The sequence below is a fragment of the Erythrolamprus reginae genome, chromosome 2, assembly GCF_031021105.1.
Source record: "Erythrolamprus reginae isolate rEryReg1 chromosome 2, rEryReg1.hap1, whole genome shotgun sequence".
NCBI classification, from domain to species: Eukaryota; Metazoa; Chordata; class Lepidosauria; order Squamata; family Dipsadidae; genus Erythrolamprus; species Erythrolamprus reginae.
In genome coordinates, this window is record NC_091951.1 from 220,133,508 (window position 1) to 220,148,513 (window position 15,006).

At 37.6% G+C, this 15,006-nt stretch overlaps 1 protein-coding gene across 2 annotated transcripts; it reads left to right on the forward strand.

Moving 5' to 3' along the window:
* Nucleotides 1-2,406: 2,406 nt before the first annotated feature.
* SYCE3 (synaptonemal complex central element protein 3) lies at nucleotides 2,407-9,865 on the forward strand. Of its 2 annotated transcripts, none has more exons than XM_070741956.1 (3): nucleotides 2,407-2,958; nucleotides 7,594-7,702; nucleotides 9,610-9,865. In XM_070741956.1, exons 1-3 carry the CDS (start codon nucleotides 2,944-2,946, stop codon nucleotides 9,771-9,773), a joined length of 288 nt encoding a protein of 95 aa, XP_070598057.1. In that variant the 5' UTR covers nucleotides 2,407-2,943; the 3' UTR covers nucleotides 9,774-9,865. The 2 variants fall into 2 exon arrangements, with proteins under 2 accessions (XP_070598057.1, XP_070598058.1); XM_070741957.1 differs by lacking the exon at nucleotides 2,407-2,958 and adding an exon at nucleotides 2,966-3,260.
* Nucleotides 9,866-15,006: the final 5,141 nt, after the last annotated feature.

The window sequence follows — 15,006 nt, forward strand, 5'->3', positions numbered from 1 at the left end:
GGCCAAATTCACATTGGAATAAAATTACTTTAGCTCTAAGGAGATGGTCTTCTATATAACAGCTTGATAACATTGATTGGTCAGCATAGATTCCTGAAAAAGATGTCTTGCAAGACATTCCTTATTTAATTTTTTATTAGATTATTTATATAATTGATTGTAGGAAATGGCATAGGCATATCTTTATTTTTTACATCTAAGTAGAATGAAGCCTTAAGTAGGGTGGGGTGCCAAAAGGTTCAATTCTGGGCCTCTCTACTCATTAATATTTTTACTAAAGATTTAGGTAAGATAATGGAAAGTATCAATTACAATATTTGTAATTTAGGATTGAACTGTGGGGTCCTCTGAGGTTGGTGATTTTCATGCAGACACTTCATTACCAAACTAAGTAATAGCATCAGTGCTAGTAGGGTCTGGAGTTTCTCTTATTTTATATAAGCTCAGAGACCATCAAAGGAGTGCATATCAGTATCTAAAAATCACACAAAATTGTGCAGGATACACTGTAATGGTGTATTCCTTAAATTTTAGGCACATATTAAAACTTTTAATGTTCTTATTTTTTCACAGTATAACATGAACACCAATCTGTTAGACCCAAGGCTTAATTAATTATTTGGGTTCTTCTGTAGTTATTTCAGTAAAAAGTATATAATTTTTTGACTCCCGGTCCCTACCTGGACCGGGAATCACTGCTCACAGTCACTCATGCTCTCATCACCTCGAGGTTCGACTACTGTAACACTCTCTACATGGGGCTACCTTTCAAAAGTGTTCAGAAACTTCAGATTGTGCAGAATGCAGCTGCGAGAGCAATCATGGGCTTCCCTAGGTATGCCCATGTTACACCAACACTCCGCAGTCTGCATTGGTTGTCGATCAGTTTTCGGTCACAATTCAAAGTGTTGGTTATGACCTATAAAGCCCTTCATGGCATTGGACCAGAATATCTCCAGGACCGCCTTCTGCCGCACGAATCCTAGTGACCAGTTAGGTCCCACAGAGTTGGCCTTCTCCGGGTCCCGTCGATGAAACAATGTCATCTGGTGGGACCCAGGGGAAGAGCCTTCTCTGTGGCGGCCCCAACCCTCTGGAACCAGCTTCCCCCGGAGATTAGGATTGCCCCCACCCTCCTTGCCTTTCCTAAACTTCTCAAAACCCACCTCTGCTGTCAGGCATGGGGGAATTGAGACATCTCCCCCAGGCCTATATAGTTTATTCATGGTATGTTTGTGTGTATGTCTTGCTTTTTAAATAAGGGTTTTTTAGATATTTTAAATATTAGATTTGTTGTACATTGTTTTTATTATTGCTGTGAGCCGCCCCGAGTCTACGGAGAGGGGCAGCATACAAATATAATAATAATAATAATAATAATAATAATAATAATAATAATAATAATATTACTTGGGTTCAGTTCTCACTTTCATCGGCTGCCTTAATTCAACCTTCTTAACCTTTAGAAAGCTGACTAGAAAATTTCCGCAATCATAGATGTCAAAGATGTACACTGCACTTTAATTGAAGGAAAGAATATTCATTTGTTGACATTGGGTCCCCCTGTTATTTTTATCTTTCTGCTTATTTTGTATGTCATGACCTCTGAGATGAAAGACATTTGCAGAGATTAGGAGATAAGAGAATTAGCTGAAGAGAAATGGAAAACAAAAACAAAAACAAAAAAAGCAAAAAGCTCTGCATACTTTCGTCTGCCTCCCTTTTTTCTGGTTGCCCAAGTCCCAAAAGTTTCTGCTTTTCAGATTTGCTACTTAGTTCTATGAGTCCCTAAACTTTTCTTTATATTTCCCATTTTTAATTTTTTTTTTTTGCCGATTCGCATTCCCAAAATTCATACCTCTCTCCCCATTCATTGCTTACTTGCCCAATGGATCCTAATGCTGATGTGAGCCTTTAAATTGGTGTGTGTGTGTGTGTTGGTTGGTTTTTTAATTTTTTAATTTTTATTTTTTTTAAAAACCACCCTCCTTGCAGGGATGGGTTCCACTTACCTGTGCCATGCCGATTCAGTCGTCAGGTACTCTTCATCCTCCAATTATCTAAGGGTCCAAAAAGAGAAGCAATCTGCACCAACCAAATAGGGGTTTGAATCTTCCTTATATCCCCTTTTCTTTTAAAACAATGATTTTTGAAAATATTATAGTACAAAACAAACTAATAAAATATATATATACATTAAAGAAAAATATCCAATTAAACAAAATGGTGTAAACATAAAGAAAAAATTAATACCACCAAAAAAAGTAATCAACTGGAGTCCTGGAAATTACACGATCCATATCTCTATGTTAAACAAATTCTACAATTGTAGTTAATTCAATAAATCATTGGTAAACAAACAATGAATGAAATCTGTCTTAAGCCTATTTGGTAGAGTTATACAATTGTAACTCTATATTTGTATCTGTGCATCTCTAAAAATGTCCCTAAATTTATTTTGGAACAGTAGCTTTTGATAAAATGGGGAAGCTTCAAGTAGTAATCTCTAACATGGAACTGTGTTCTATACAAAAGGGAAGAAAATAGTGTAGCCTTCTGCAACCTAGAGCTTTTCAGATAGATTGGAATATATCTCCCAGAAATACTAGCTTGCTGTCATATTGAGGACTAAAGATTGGAATATCAGCAATGATTATATTTTTAAAAAAGTTGGAAATGCCATTTTCTAAGGGAACAGCAGCACTCAACCTTTTTGGGCACCAGGGACCGGTTTTTTGCGGACCAGAGGGAGCATGATTTTGTGTGTGGTCTGAATCGTGCGGATGGGGCTTCAGCTGTTTTTGCGGCCCGGTTTCAAGGACGGGTGCAAACGCTGAGGGCTTGCGAGGAAAGAGGCGCGTTCTCGAACACCAACCGCGCCGCCTTCTCCTTCCTCGGGCGAAGCGGAGGTCCAGGCGCAGCTGCCCCGGAGAAGTGGGGGGGATGGCGGGTGAGAAGGTAGGTCAGCCCAGGGCGGCTGATTCAGGCGGCCCAAGGGAAGCAGGTCGAGCTCAAACTGATTGCGAAGGGGAACGGGCAGGCCGTTAGAAGCCGTTGGGAAACCGGGGCGGAAGGAGGTCCGCTAAACTGAGGGCGGCCGAGAGGAGGCTGGCTTGACACCCTCCCTCTCCCTCCCTAGTTAGTTAGTTTTATTCCACGGGGTTATTTAAAAGTCCTTTATAAAAATTATTTTATCCTTCATGGGGGGCGGGAAATAATAATTTATACCCCACGCCGACATAGGTTTTCATGGAACTAAGGTCAGTGGAGTGAATGAATATCCTGTTGCCGATTTGTAGAAAGTCCCTACTTAATCGACTTGAATTTACTTGCAGATCAACTTATGTTTTTGAAGTTAAAAGAAAAAATGTCTGAATGATAAATTATATTTCAGCAATGTTAAGTGTAACTTTCTTTGGATGTAAGTCCAATGGACTTCTGACTAATGTTAAGATCCATGTGCCTATATTGAATTATATAATAAGCTTAATAAACATCCATTGATTATGAATATATTGATATGTAAGTAGGACATTGCAGAATTAAAGTAGTTTAAATAATATAAAACTTTATGATATTGTTTTTGCATTTGGCTTGTATATTTGTAGTACAAAATCTGCGAAGTACAATGTGTCTGTGTATATACTGAAGTTGGAAGAAAAATGAAAAACATTTAGTGGAGAGCAAAATTCAGTTTTGAAATATGTAAAGAGGTCTTCCCAAATAGTTCTATTATATTAAATTTTATTTGCGATCTAGAAGGAAAACATATTCAATATCTCTCTGTTTAAATAAACAAAATACAATCCAAAATTGTTATGATATTATGAACAATTTTTATGAAGTAAAGCCACAGCCAAATTCAAAGTAATTGGGATAGAGAATGATTCACATTCAGATTTGGCTTAAAAATAAATTGTTTCATTTAAAGCAGCTTATCCATTATTTAAAATAATTATGCTTCTATGAAGTATGCATTAAAATTGCATTTTGCATACTAAATCCAGAACACAGTATTGTTGTATGACACACTTCCAATCAACAATCTAATCAAGTCCAATAAATGGGGTTGTATGACTTTATTGTTGCTTTCAATAAGATTAGTCCCTAAGTATTTCAGATTAATTGATACATGAGATATGTATCTCAACCTTGAAACTATAAAGTCCGTATTCCTTCAGCTGTGAAGGTCATTTCAGTATCCTTTCCCCCCCCCAATTGCTTTAGAGAAACAATTTACAAATTAATTATAAATCATTCAGTGTTTGGAAAATGTATTGACAATATTCATACAGTAGTGTACTCACAAACAGAAAATAAGAACAAGATCTAAGATGCCAGTACAGATAATATCTTGTCACTCAACAAAGGAGAGATGTCTTTAGTCTTTAGCATTATCCCTGCGTGAAGAATTCCTACCAAGGAATAATGGAACATAGGCTATGTATCCAGACTTACAAATAAAAACTATTCAGATATGAACTACCAGCATATTATTTCTTCCTCATTTCCATGACTTTATTTATCTCATCCTTTCATCTGTGAGACAGACATAAATCACCATTAGCTATGCAAGTATTGTAATAGTATTTCCTCCTTTATTCTAATATTATTCAAGGGCAACCTTAAAATGTGTAAATCTAGTATTTACTCAATAACCTGGGACAGGTATAATAGAAGGAAGTAATGGGTAGCATATTTCATTCTGATATAACATTCTGATTTTAAAAATATATAAACCATACTACAAAATGATTGTGGAAATAACCCTTAGATCAAGGTTCCACAAAATGATCAATCTTAAGCCACAAGGTTGATGGGATTAACCAAAGGTCAGTATTATTATTTGCACTATTATTAGTAAAGTAGATTTTATTTAATTATTTTCCTAATTTTTTTTTACAAGTCAATAAGCTGAAGAGTTTGGGTACGCCACCTTAGAATAATTGAAATGTTTAAAATAGCATATTTGGTAACTTGCAGATTTAGCTTTCTGTAGCAAAACCCTCCTTTTTGGCAATTTTCTTTGGCCTGAGATGGTTTGGGTGGCCTCAGGAAGCTTCTTATAAACAAACTGTAACTATCCTCTAAGGCAGGAGTGGGCAATTAATTTTGCCATGGGGCTGCATGAGAAATTGAGATGGTTTTAGAGGGCTGGACTAATATAATTAACTCAGTTCTACCCAATACTGTATATAGTATACATATGCTATCTTTTCATAAACAAACAGTATGATAAACAATGCAAAGATTTACAATACAATGAAAATATGGAGGACCTAATTACATCATTATTTAATGATGAGATGATGAACTGCCACCAGTTTGTGGGACTCCTCTGGTTCCTGCTTTCCTGGAAAGCAGGAACCGGAGGAGTCCTGGCAGACACAGTGAGCTCTTTCATCCTCCGTGGACCGGTCACAGATAGCGGGCGGGCCGGTCACAGACAGCGGGTGGGCCAGATGCTGCCCATTGGCCGCCCCTTGCCCAGGTCTGCTCCAAGGGGAAGCCTCTGAGCCTCAGGATTTCGCAATATCCAGAAAGATGAGGAAAAGAATGCTAGCAAAAGAGGTGGATTATTGAATCCACTTCTTTCATTAGGGTCATTCTCTCAAGGAAAAAATACTAGCGAACTGGCATTCTGAAAGGATCTACTCAGAAAGTTCTGTTCCTCCAGAGTGATGAAGAATTTCCCCTGTTTGCATGGAGGTGTGGTAAAATCCCTCACTCTGCTGGGGTGGGGTGAGGCATGTCAACATCTTTGTCCCCTTTGTTAGCAACTTTCCTGAAAAGCAAGCAGAGAATATTATAAACTGTGACAACATGATTGCAGAGCACTTGTCAGCTAGTTGTTAAATGTGAACAGGTTGCAGAACAGGTTGCCAAGTGCCCAAAATGTGATTGTAACTAGAGGAGGGTGGCACAATGTTTACATTGCCCACAAGTGCTTGGTTCTGTGCCCGTTGTGGTTGTCAGCAGTTATTAACTAGTTAAAAGCCCAGGACTACCTATTTAAAAAAATGTAGTACTTTTAGTCCTGTAAGATTGTGTTCATGTAGCCTTACAATAAAGTAGAATGTGTTCATCTGCTTGTGTTTCCTGTCTGGTCTGGTCCTACCTAGGAAAACTGACAGGAGGTGAATAAGGCATTGAGAACAGGGCTCCCAGCTCCAGGAATAGGTACAATTGATGGACAAGACAACCCCCCCCCCCATTGCCAGTTAAATTCAAATGGGGCAGGATTACCCCATTCAGAGACAAGGTTTAACATTTTTCCTGTTCTCATAAGACCCAAAACTGACAGCTACTCAGTCCTGGAAGGATTGAACTGGAGTCTGTGATTCACCACTCAGATCCCATAACCTCCAGACACTGTGACAGAAGCTTGCTAGCTTCACTTGAAGCAACTATAGTGGAGATGTAAAATTGAATATGATCAGTAAAACTGCAGTCTAATTTTAAAAAGGAGAGAAAAACACCTGCGATCCCCCACAAAGTAGGGGCCTAGGAGTAGATTGCTCTCCTTCCAATAACACTGGTTGGTGCTGGACTTGAAGAAAGAAATAAACTATTGCAGAACATTACTTAATCAACTAAGCCAGTCCAAAGAATTACCATGATTAATGAAATTGGAGACTGATGAAAAGTAAAAACAAAAAAGGATAGGGAAGGATGAATGAATGAATGAATTACTGCCATCCTAAGCCCACCAAAATTTATCTACAAGTGTGACCAAAGCTTTCTCAGGACTGTATCCTGGACTGTTTATGTCTAGAAAAGATCTACATAATCCATTTCTTCCAGGACTTTTTAAAGCTTGGGCCTTCCTAGGAAAATATGTTGGAAGCTAGATGAAGATTGTTCAGATATGCAGGATCCAGTGATGATTTCTTCTTGAAAAGGACCATAGACCATAGCTTGTTTCAAGCATCAAGACCATCCATTCTCTTAAGGAAAAATTTGCCATTAGACAGATCCACCAACATGCCTTGATCAACCAGTATGGGCTTGAATCAAAATACAGGTACTGTATCCACAGTATTAAGGATCCTATTCACTTCCCCAAGTCTACTAAGATCAAAATAATTATAGATAACACAGGGTCAAGCCTCAGGCAAATCCATACGACTTGCCCAGCTGGAATCTAACTTGGAACAAAGCAATTTGATACACAAGGTCCTGATAGTAGTTATTACAGCAGAACTGCATATATTCTCATCTCGGTGCTGTGGGCTTCTGCTGCTTCATCCACCAAAGATCCTTCAGGGTCCTCCTGAAATCAGGAAACATGCCGAAGTCTGCACAATAAGAGTGTACTGATGTGATCTATTTGAAGGCATCACCACTGCTTTGTTCAAGCAGCGACCAGGGCCTCAACCAAACTTAAGAACTATTTCAAGTGCCCTCTGAAAAGTGATTGAGTCTGCATTCAAGAACTATTTTAATTTATTGTTTCTAAGTTAGGCTGGGAATCTTCTGGTTTGATAAAATGCTTAACATCATTATTAAAAAAATATTAAAATCATTTTATTGCATTCATCAGATATAAGTTCACATAGTACACTACTATTAATATCATTTGTTTTCTATTAGATGGCTAAATGTGAACCCTGTGAAAGAAGTTATGATAACATGGTGAAAATGCTTGAGGATTTGAACAGGGATTTGGAAAAACTTCTGGAAGACATGGAAAAATTATCAGGTGTGACATATTCCTGAAGTGTTTCTATATATTGCTAACAAATAGTCAATTCAGAGTAATAAGAATTTACTGCAGTTTTTGTAGATGTACATTCAAATTACAATGTTTATTAGTAACTTATTAAATTTGATACTGTGTTGGATATACAGTACATTCCCATTTAGTAGCACTGGTCATATGTAGCACATAGTTATTTTTTTGCTGGAACAATTTTATGTAATGTGATCTGTTTCTGCAAATTATTATTTTATGGAATTAAGCTTCATGTAATTTGTTTTTATGAACTTTGTTACTTTGCTTTTCCAGAAAAATTGCTCATTTAAGTATTTTTCCATAAATAGTTAAGTACCATTACTACTTTTATGTTTTTGGAAGATTTTTTAAAAAATACTACTAAATTAAAATAATTTCTTATAGAAAATGTCACTGTTTTGCAAATGTGCAGACCCAATTATAAGCACACTAGTAAAGAATGCAATTTTTTGTTTAATTATCTTGATTAAACATGATGGCAGGTGTTTTCCCCCTGCCTTTTCATATAAAATATTCCATATGTATTAAGGACATTTTAAAAACATATGAGAAAATAATTGTCCAGGAAGAAGATAATACGTTGGGGGAAAAGATTAAATATATGTCTTTGTATTGAAATCCTTCTTTCCATATTAGGTTTTTCAGTTCATGAAAGAATATTGTATTATTGGAAATGTTAATGCATTAAAAAAAAAACTCTGGAAGAAAAACTCCAATAATAAGGCTAAGCAAAATATTACATGACCCTGATGGACTTATGATCTCACTTCCATGGCAGTCATTAAATGAATTACCCACAGTTGTTAAGCAAGAATCATATTACTGTTGTGAGCCATCCCGAGTCTGCGGAGAGGGACGGCATACAAATCTAACAAATAATAATAATAATAACAACAACAACAACAACAATAATAATAATACTGCAACTTTCAATTTTACTGCCAACTTTTCCATTGATTCTGCTTGTCAGAATAATAATAATAATAATAATAATAATAATTATTATTATTATTATTATTATTTATTAGATTTGTATGTTGCCCCTCTCCGAGGACTCGGAAGCTGGATATATAGTGTGCAAATGGTGATAATGTTATTGCAGAATGCTATGAGAATGCCCATCAATTACAGAGCACCCAAATCTCAATCATGTGATTGTAGGGACACTGCGATGATTATAAGTATGAAGACTGGTCATAAAGTTGTTTTTTCAGTACTGTTATAATTTCAAATGATTGCCAAATAGGGCAGTCACTTGACTGATTGCTTTTGCTCTCATTAAAGGCTCTCATTATTTTACAAATAAAAATTTGGTCTCTCTAATTAGACATTCTAAACATGTAACAACAATGACAATGTAAATGAGATAATGCAAACAATAACAACAACAACAACAACACCCTTGACATACTCCAGTTTTCATCAGGACTGCATTTCAGGGAAGATATTTTAACTTTCTTTTTATGGAACAATTCCTGATTCATTCATTTACATTACTGTTTTTAATGGATTAATTTAACATTGTGAGATTAATTTTTTAACAAATTTGTTTATCACATATCTGTACATTACAGCATAGTTTCCATGTTAAAAGTAATCAGGAGTGCACACAGTCAAAACAAGAACTTTTGTAATTAAAAATAGTGACACAGAACTACCCTCATAATTAGTGAAATGGCAAACAAGATGAATAAACTTTTCTGTAGTGTAATACAAAAATTTTCAAGCAATTGGCTTGAATCCTTAAATACCATATTTGAAAAAAATATTTAGAATTAGAATTGATAGTTCTGTTGTTTATTTTTTTTACTTTCTCATTCATCCCATTCAAATGCACCCATTGAATCACTGAATTTGTCTGTTGGGTGTCCCAGTGCAGGCTACTTGGATGGCTTATGATATGGTGGTAATGCGTGCTAATCCAGACTTGGCCAATTCAATGAGACGTCTGGAAGATGCCTTTCTCACTTGTAAGGAAGAAATGGAGAAAAACTGGCAAGAAATGTTGAAGGAGACTAAAAGCGCTGAACCAAAATAATAACTGTTTTTGAAATCAGTGATGGAATAGTTAGTCTTGAATAGTGTGGTCAATGTTTATTTACAAAATACATTTAAAAAATATGTTCCTAAGCTGTGTCTTTTTCAATTTTTATTCTTGAATGAAAAGGCTTTCAAACATTTAATCAGTATGCGCAACTACAGTATGAGTTTATTTTATTTTCATCATTGATGATGTCACAGAACATATTCTTATCAAATTTATTTTCCATATTAATCTGTGAAATTAATAACCTTAAGAATGGGAGTTTTTCTGGGGTTTTTTTTGTATTTTTAAAATTATTATTATTATATTGATGGTCTTTGACTGTAATAAAGGTCTATTTATTTAATGGGAGTTACTGAAACTAAAGTTACTAATGTCTTGATCTGGCTATATATATTTACATGAAAGAAAAAAATAGAATTTCAATCCAGTTTATTCCCATCAGTATTCGTAGGAGTGCAGCCCTAAATTACAAATACCGTAAGTAAGATGAGAATCATTTGACCACAAGATGGCACTCACACATAAGGATCAATTTTAAAAACCCCAAATCTTAGTAGGCCAACAACACAGATAGTATCCATAGATACAGTAATAGACAATTCAGAGAAGAGATAGGTTAGCTGAATGTGTCTTGAAGACAAAGATGGAAATAGAATAATATAATTCATGAGAGGTAAAGAGGTAGAAGATGAAATAAAGACAATTTTTTTCCTGATTTGTGGCAAGTCAAGAGTTGGAGGGGGGAAAATAATAATAATAATAATAATAATAATAATAATTTAGATTTGTATGCCGCCCCTCTCCGTGGACTCACAACAACAATGCACAGTTTACAAATCCAATGTTTAAAAAACAATTTTAAAACCCTTATTATAAAAACAATCACACAACCTAACAAACCATACAAAAAAACATAGTAGCTAAGGGGTCTATCAGTTTCCCCATGCCTGGCGACATAGGTGGGTTTTCAGGAGCTTGCGAAAGGCAAGGAGGGTGGGGGCAGTCCTAATCTCTGGGGGGAGTTGATTCCAGAGAAGGCCGCCACAGAGAAGGCTCTTCCCCTGGGTCCCACCAGATAGCATTGTTTAGTCAACGGGACCTGGAGAACTCTGTGGGACCTAATCAGTCTCTGGGATTCATACGGCAGAAGGCAGTCCCGAAGATATCCTGGTCCGATGCCATGTAGGGCTTTATAGGTCATAGCCAAAACTTTGAATTGTGACCGGAAACTGATCGGCAGCCAGTGCAAGCCGCGGAGTGTTGACGAGACATCTGCATATCTACGAAAGCCCATGATTGCTCTCGCGGCCGCATTCTGCACGATCTGAAGTTTCCGAACACTTTTCAAAGGTAGCCCCATGTAGAGAGAAAAGTACCTTCTGACATGAGATAAAGAACATACCCATAATAGTGAAATTAGTAGAGAAGAAAATGATACATTTGATATTCTTGCCATTTATTGACAAGGAGAGAAGTCACCTTTGGAAAGTGATGAGGTAGAAGCATAGATGCACTAAAAAGATGCAAAGAATCTGCTTAACCCTCTTCCCTTTTGCATGTTCAAGAAGGTAGAGGGGGATGGGAAAGTGACTGACAAAAGAGGAGCGGAAAACATTCAAGATTGAGGAGTGAACCCTCATGAGAGTGAACAGTTGCCCTTGTAAGGTAATACAGTACCAAAATACAGAGGGACTGTTTGGACCAAGTTCTCTTTCTCTTTCTTGTGTTCAAAAGATAAGGGTGCTGTGCATCTCATCTATTATGAAAGTGAATAATAGTGCTGAGTACGTTTTATGGTAGTTATTACACTAGTCCTGCTGCGACTCTCCAGACCAGTCATGTCATGCAATGCATGCAGAGGGTGGCATAGTTCCACCCACTTGAAATCTCCATTGAAACTGATTGAAAAGTTACTACAGTATTGTCATGACTACTTTGCAAACAACAGATACTATACAGAATCTGAAGACAAAGTCGTTAGTGGAATTTTGTTTGGTATATGCAAAGACAGATGAAAGGAGGTTTCTATTATATTTTGCTATAGTATGTATTGGCTACCATTTGCAGTATTATTGCAGTTTTATTGTGTAATATAAGTCCCAATCAGGTGATACATTTTAATAAATGTGTTGTCCCCAAGCATAGCTTACACCTATCCCCATGAATATAAGACAAGGAAGCTTCATAGATCATATAGTTGTGCTACATTCATCCAGTCACAAATGTTGAGTGTTGAACAGCCCCCATTGCTTCCATGTTCCTTTCATTAGTCCTGGGAATACACCTTACCTGGAAAAAAAATAATTCAGTTTTTCAGAATCTGATTCTCGTCCATGGAATCCTTCCCAAGTTCTCTCTAACTTTATTGAAATTAGCTCTCTTAAAGTTCAAGACTCTAGTTTGACTTTATTCTACTGCTTGTGTTTACATAATGTTGAATTCCAATACAGTATTGCACTTTCACTTGCCCTCAAGGCTCCAGTAGCTTCAACACATTATTTTCTCTCTGTTAGAGAGAATTAAATCCAATATGGCTGATCCCCTTGTTCCCTTCTCTACTTTTTGGTATACACCTATGGCAATGTCATCCCCCCCTTTTAACATTGACCCAAATGCAAACCCCTTTTTTCCTGATTCTTCCTTTCCCCTCCCCAAGCATAACAATAACAGAAAAGATATGGTGGTAGGCAGTAATGGTCAGCCAAAATTTTTACTGCCACACTTTGGGTGTGGCTTATTTTGTGGGTGTAGCTTGATGGCCATGTGACTGGGTAGGAGTGGCTTGCCAGCCATGTGATCAGGTGGGAGTGGCTTAAATGATCATCTTTCAAGTGAACTGTTAAGTCCTTGACTTACAACCTCACCAGTGTTGCTTGCTTGGGTGATAATTTGCTTCGTGTTTCCTGCACTATCCTTCCTGGGTCACCCCCTGCCTCAGGCTGAGTAGCTAGGTGAACGGGTGCCAATTAGCTGTTGAGAAAAGAGGGGGGAGGAAAAGGCCCCCCTACAACTCCTGCAGATGCTGGTTTCCCTGCTGCTTTCCGAGGAGGAGGATGGGAGGGGGGGATTAAAAAATATCGGAAAGCCGAGGGAGAGTTTCAAGGTTATTATGGCTGCACAATGCCTTTTCATCTCAGCTGCGGGCAGAGTGAGAGCTTCGTGAGGGGGAAAAGACAGTAGGCCAGACTGCTTTGGTACGGATCTGCTCAGCTCTTTCCCCCCCCCCCTGCTGCTCGCTTTTTTCCTCTTTCCTCCTTCCAGGCCTCAGGAGGTGGCTGCGTGAGGCTGGAGGGGAGCCGGGCAGGAGATTGGGAAGCTTGTCCAAGGCCAGGAAGGAGGAAAGAGGAAAGAAACCATATTTCAAACTGTTTTTGTTGTTTTTTTGCAACAAATTTCAAAATTTGGACTCTAGTGGCAGAACATAGAAGCATGAGATGACATGCCAACATTTTAAAAATCCCCAGATGAACAAGAATGAAATATGTCTGGAGATTCCCAGTCAGGACATGATTGTCCTGAAAGTGCTTTTTCAAGAGGCAACTGGACTGTTTTTGGGGAAATATTTCACTTCTCATCCAAGAAGCTATGACCCATAATGGCTTTGTTGAATCATTGATCTTACAGGTCGCACAATCACTGACTTTGAATCCCAGCTTTCTGTGAATAGTTACTTACTCCACATTAGATATTTCATGGTTTTGTTATAACATCCCGGTATCCTAAGAATGGAATGAAATCTGGGAAAAGTGCCCCTGGGTTTTTGAATTTCAAAGGTTATTGTCAAGACTGGTTCAAATGTTTGTTTGTCTTCAAAAGCCAGGACAATATTCTATGAACTAGAAAAGTGACTACAGTATTTATAGGTAAGATGCCTAAAGTGTGTATCTGAGGTAATTTTATCCGGTAGTACCTGACCATCTTTGGTTGAAGAAGTCAACACAGACCAGATCAGATTAATAATTGGGTGGAAGATCACCAGGAAAGTTTGGGCTGTAAATTGATCTGGAAAAATCTCACAAAAAGACAAAAACCTTTCTATATTGCTCCTGGGAAAATTACATAGATATTTTAAAGTCACCAGGAATTGAGCTTGATTTGAACAATGTGATTTGTTTTTGGTTTTAAACAGATAAATAAGAGCACATCACAAACAAGCCTTAACTTTAGTAATTGTATCTAATAGGAAAATGTATTTATTTCCAAGGTAACTATTGTCTATGCCTGAGAAACCACATTTTCCTTTTGCCAAATCATTTTTTACTCAGGAAACGGCTTTATATGAAACTTCATCTCTTTCTTCTACAGAGCCTTCACAGTTACAAAACTGGAATCTGTTCCTGTCCCTCAAGTCTTGAGACCCACAAACCCTTCCCCATTCCCCATCATCAATTGCACATTTACCTTCAGAAGAGTTCCAGAGATCATGTGAAAAAAAGGGCAGGCCACTATGTTTCTTGGCCTTGCTGGGACGCATGGCTTCATCTTAGAGGCAGGTACCATTTTCGGAGGGGACACACACAATATATTGTTTCTGAAAATGGCCCCTGCTTCTGCAACAGAGCCATGTGGCTTAGGGACAGAGTAGTCTGCTCTGCTTAAGAAGAGCAACCGCAAAACAGGTTGTTTCATCCCTAGGTTGTATGTATCTCTTCCTGAAGCAGGCACCATTTTAGGAGTGAATGAAATGAATCGTGGCTGCTCCAAAAATGGTGCCAGTTTCTCGGATGGATTGCAGAAGAATGTAGCAGCCTGCCCAATTTTCCTCTTCTAAATGTACATTAAGTGTGCAATCAGTGACAGATAGAGAGGAGGCTGTGTGACCCAGTGGAGTGGAAAGCAGGCCCAAGGCCTTTAGGGATCCAATGGAGCTAGATGAGAAGGAGAAACAGAGGCAATAGAGACATGCATCAGCAGTGAAGAGAGCAGTTTTCATGCAGTACAGCTGCTGTTGGCTCAAAAAGGGTTAGAGAGTATGAGGTCAACATTAGGGATGGACTACAACCTACCAAAGAAAACCCCACCTGAGACCCAATTCAAATATGCTTTTCTCTAAATGGTTCCTTTTAGAATACATTCAGTTTGTTTCTTTCATCCACTTGTTATTTTTTTCATATTTTTTCTTTTCCTTCTATGTTATCTCCTATGACTTATCTATGATACAGAGAAGTTCTACACTCTGATGTCTCTACTCCATTAGGTTTTTAAGTTCTTCTGTTTGAACTTT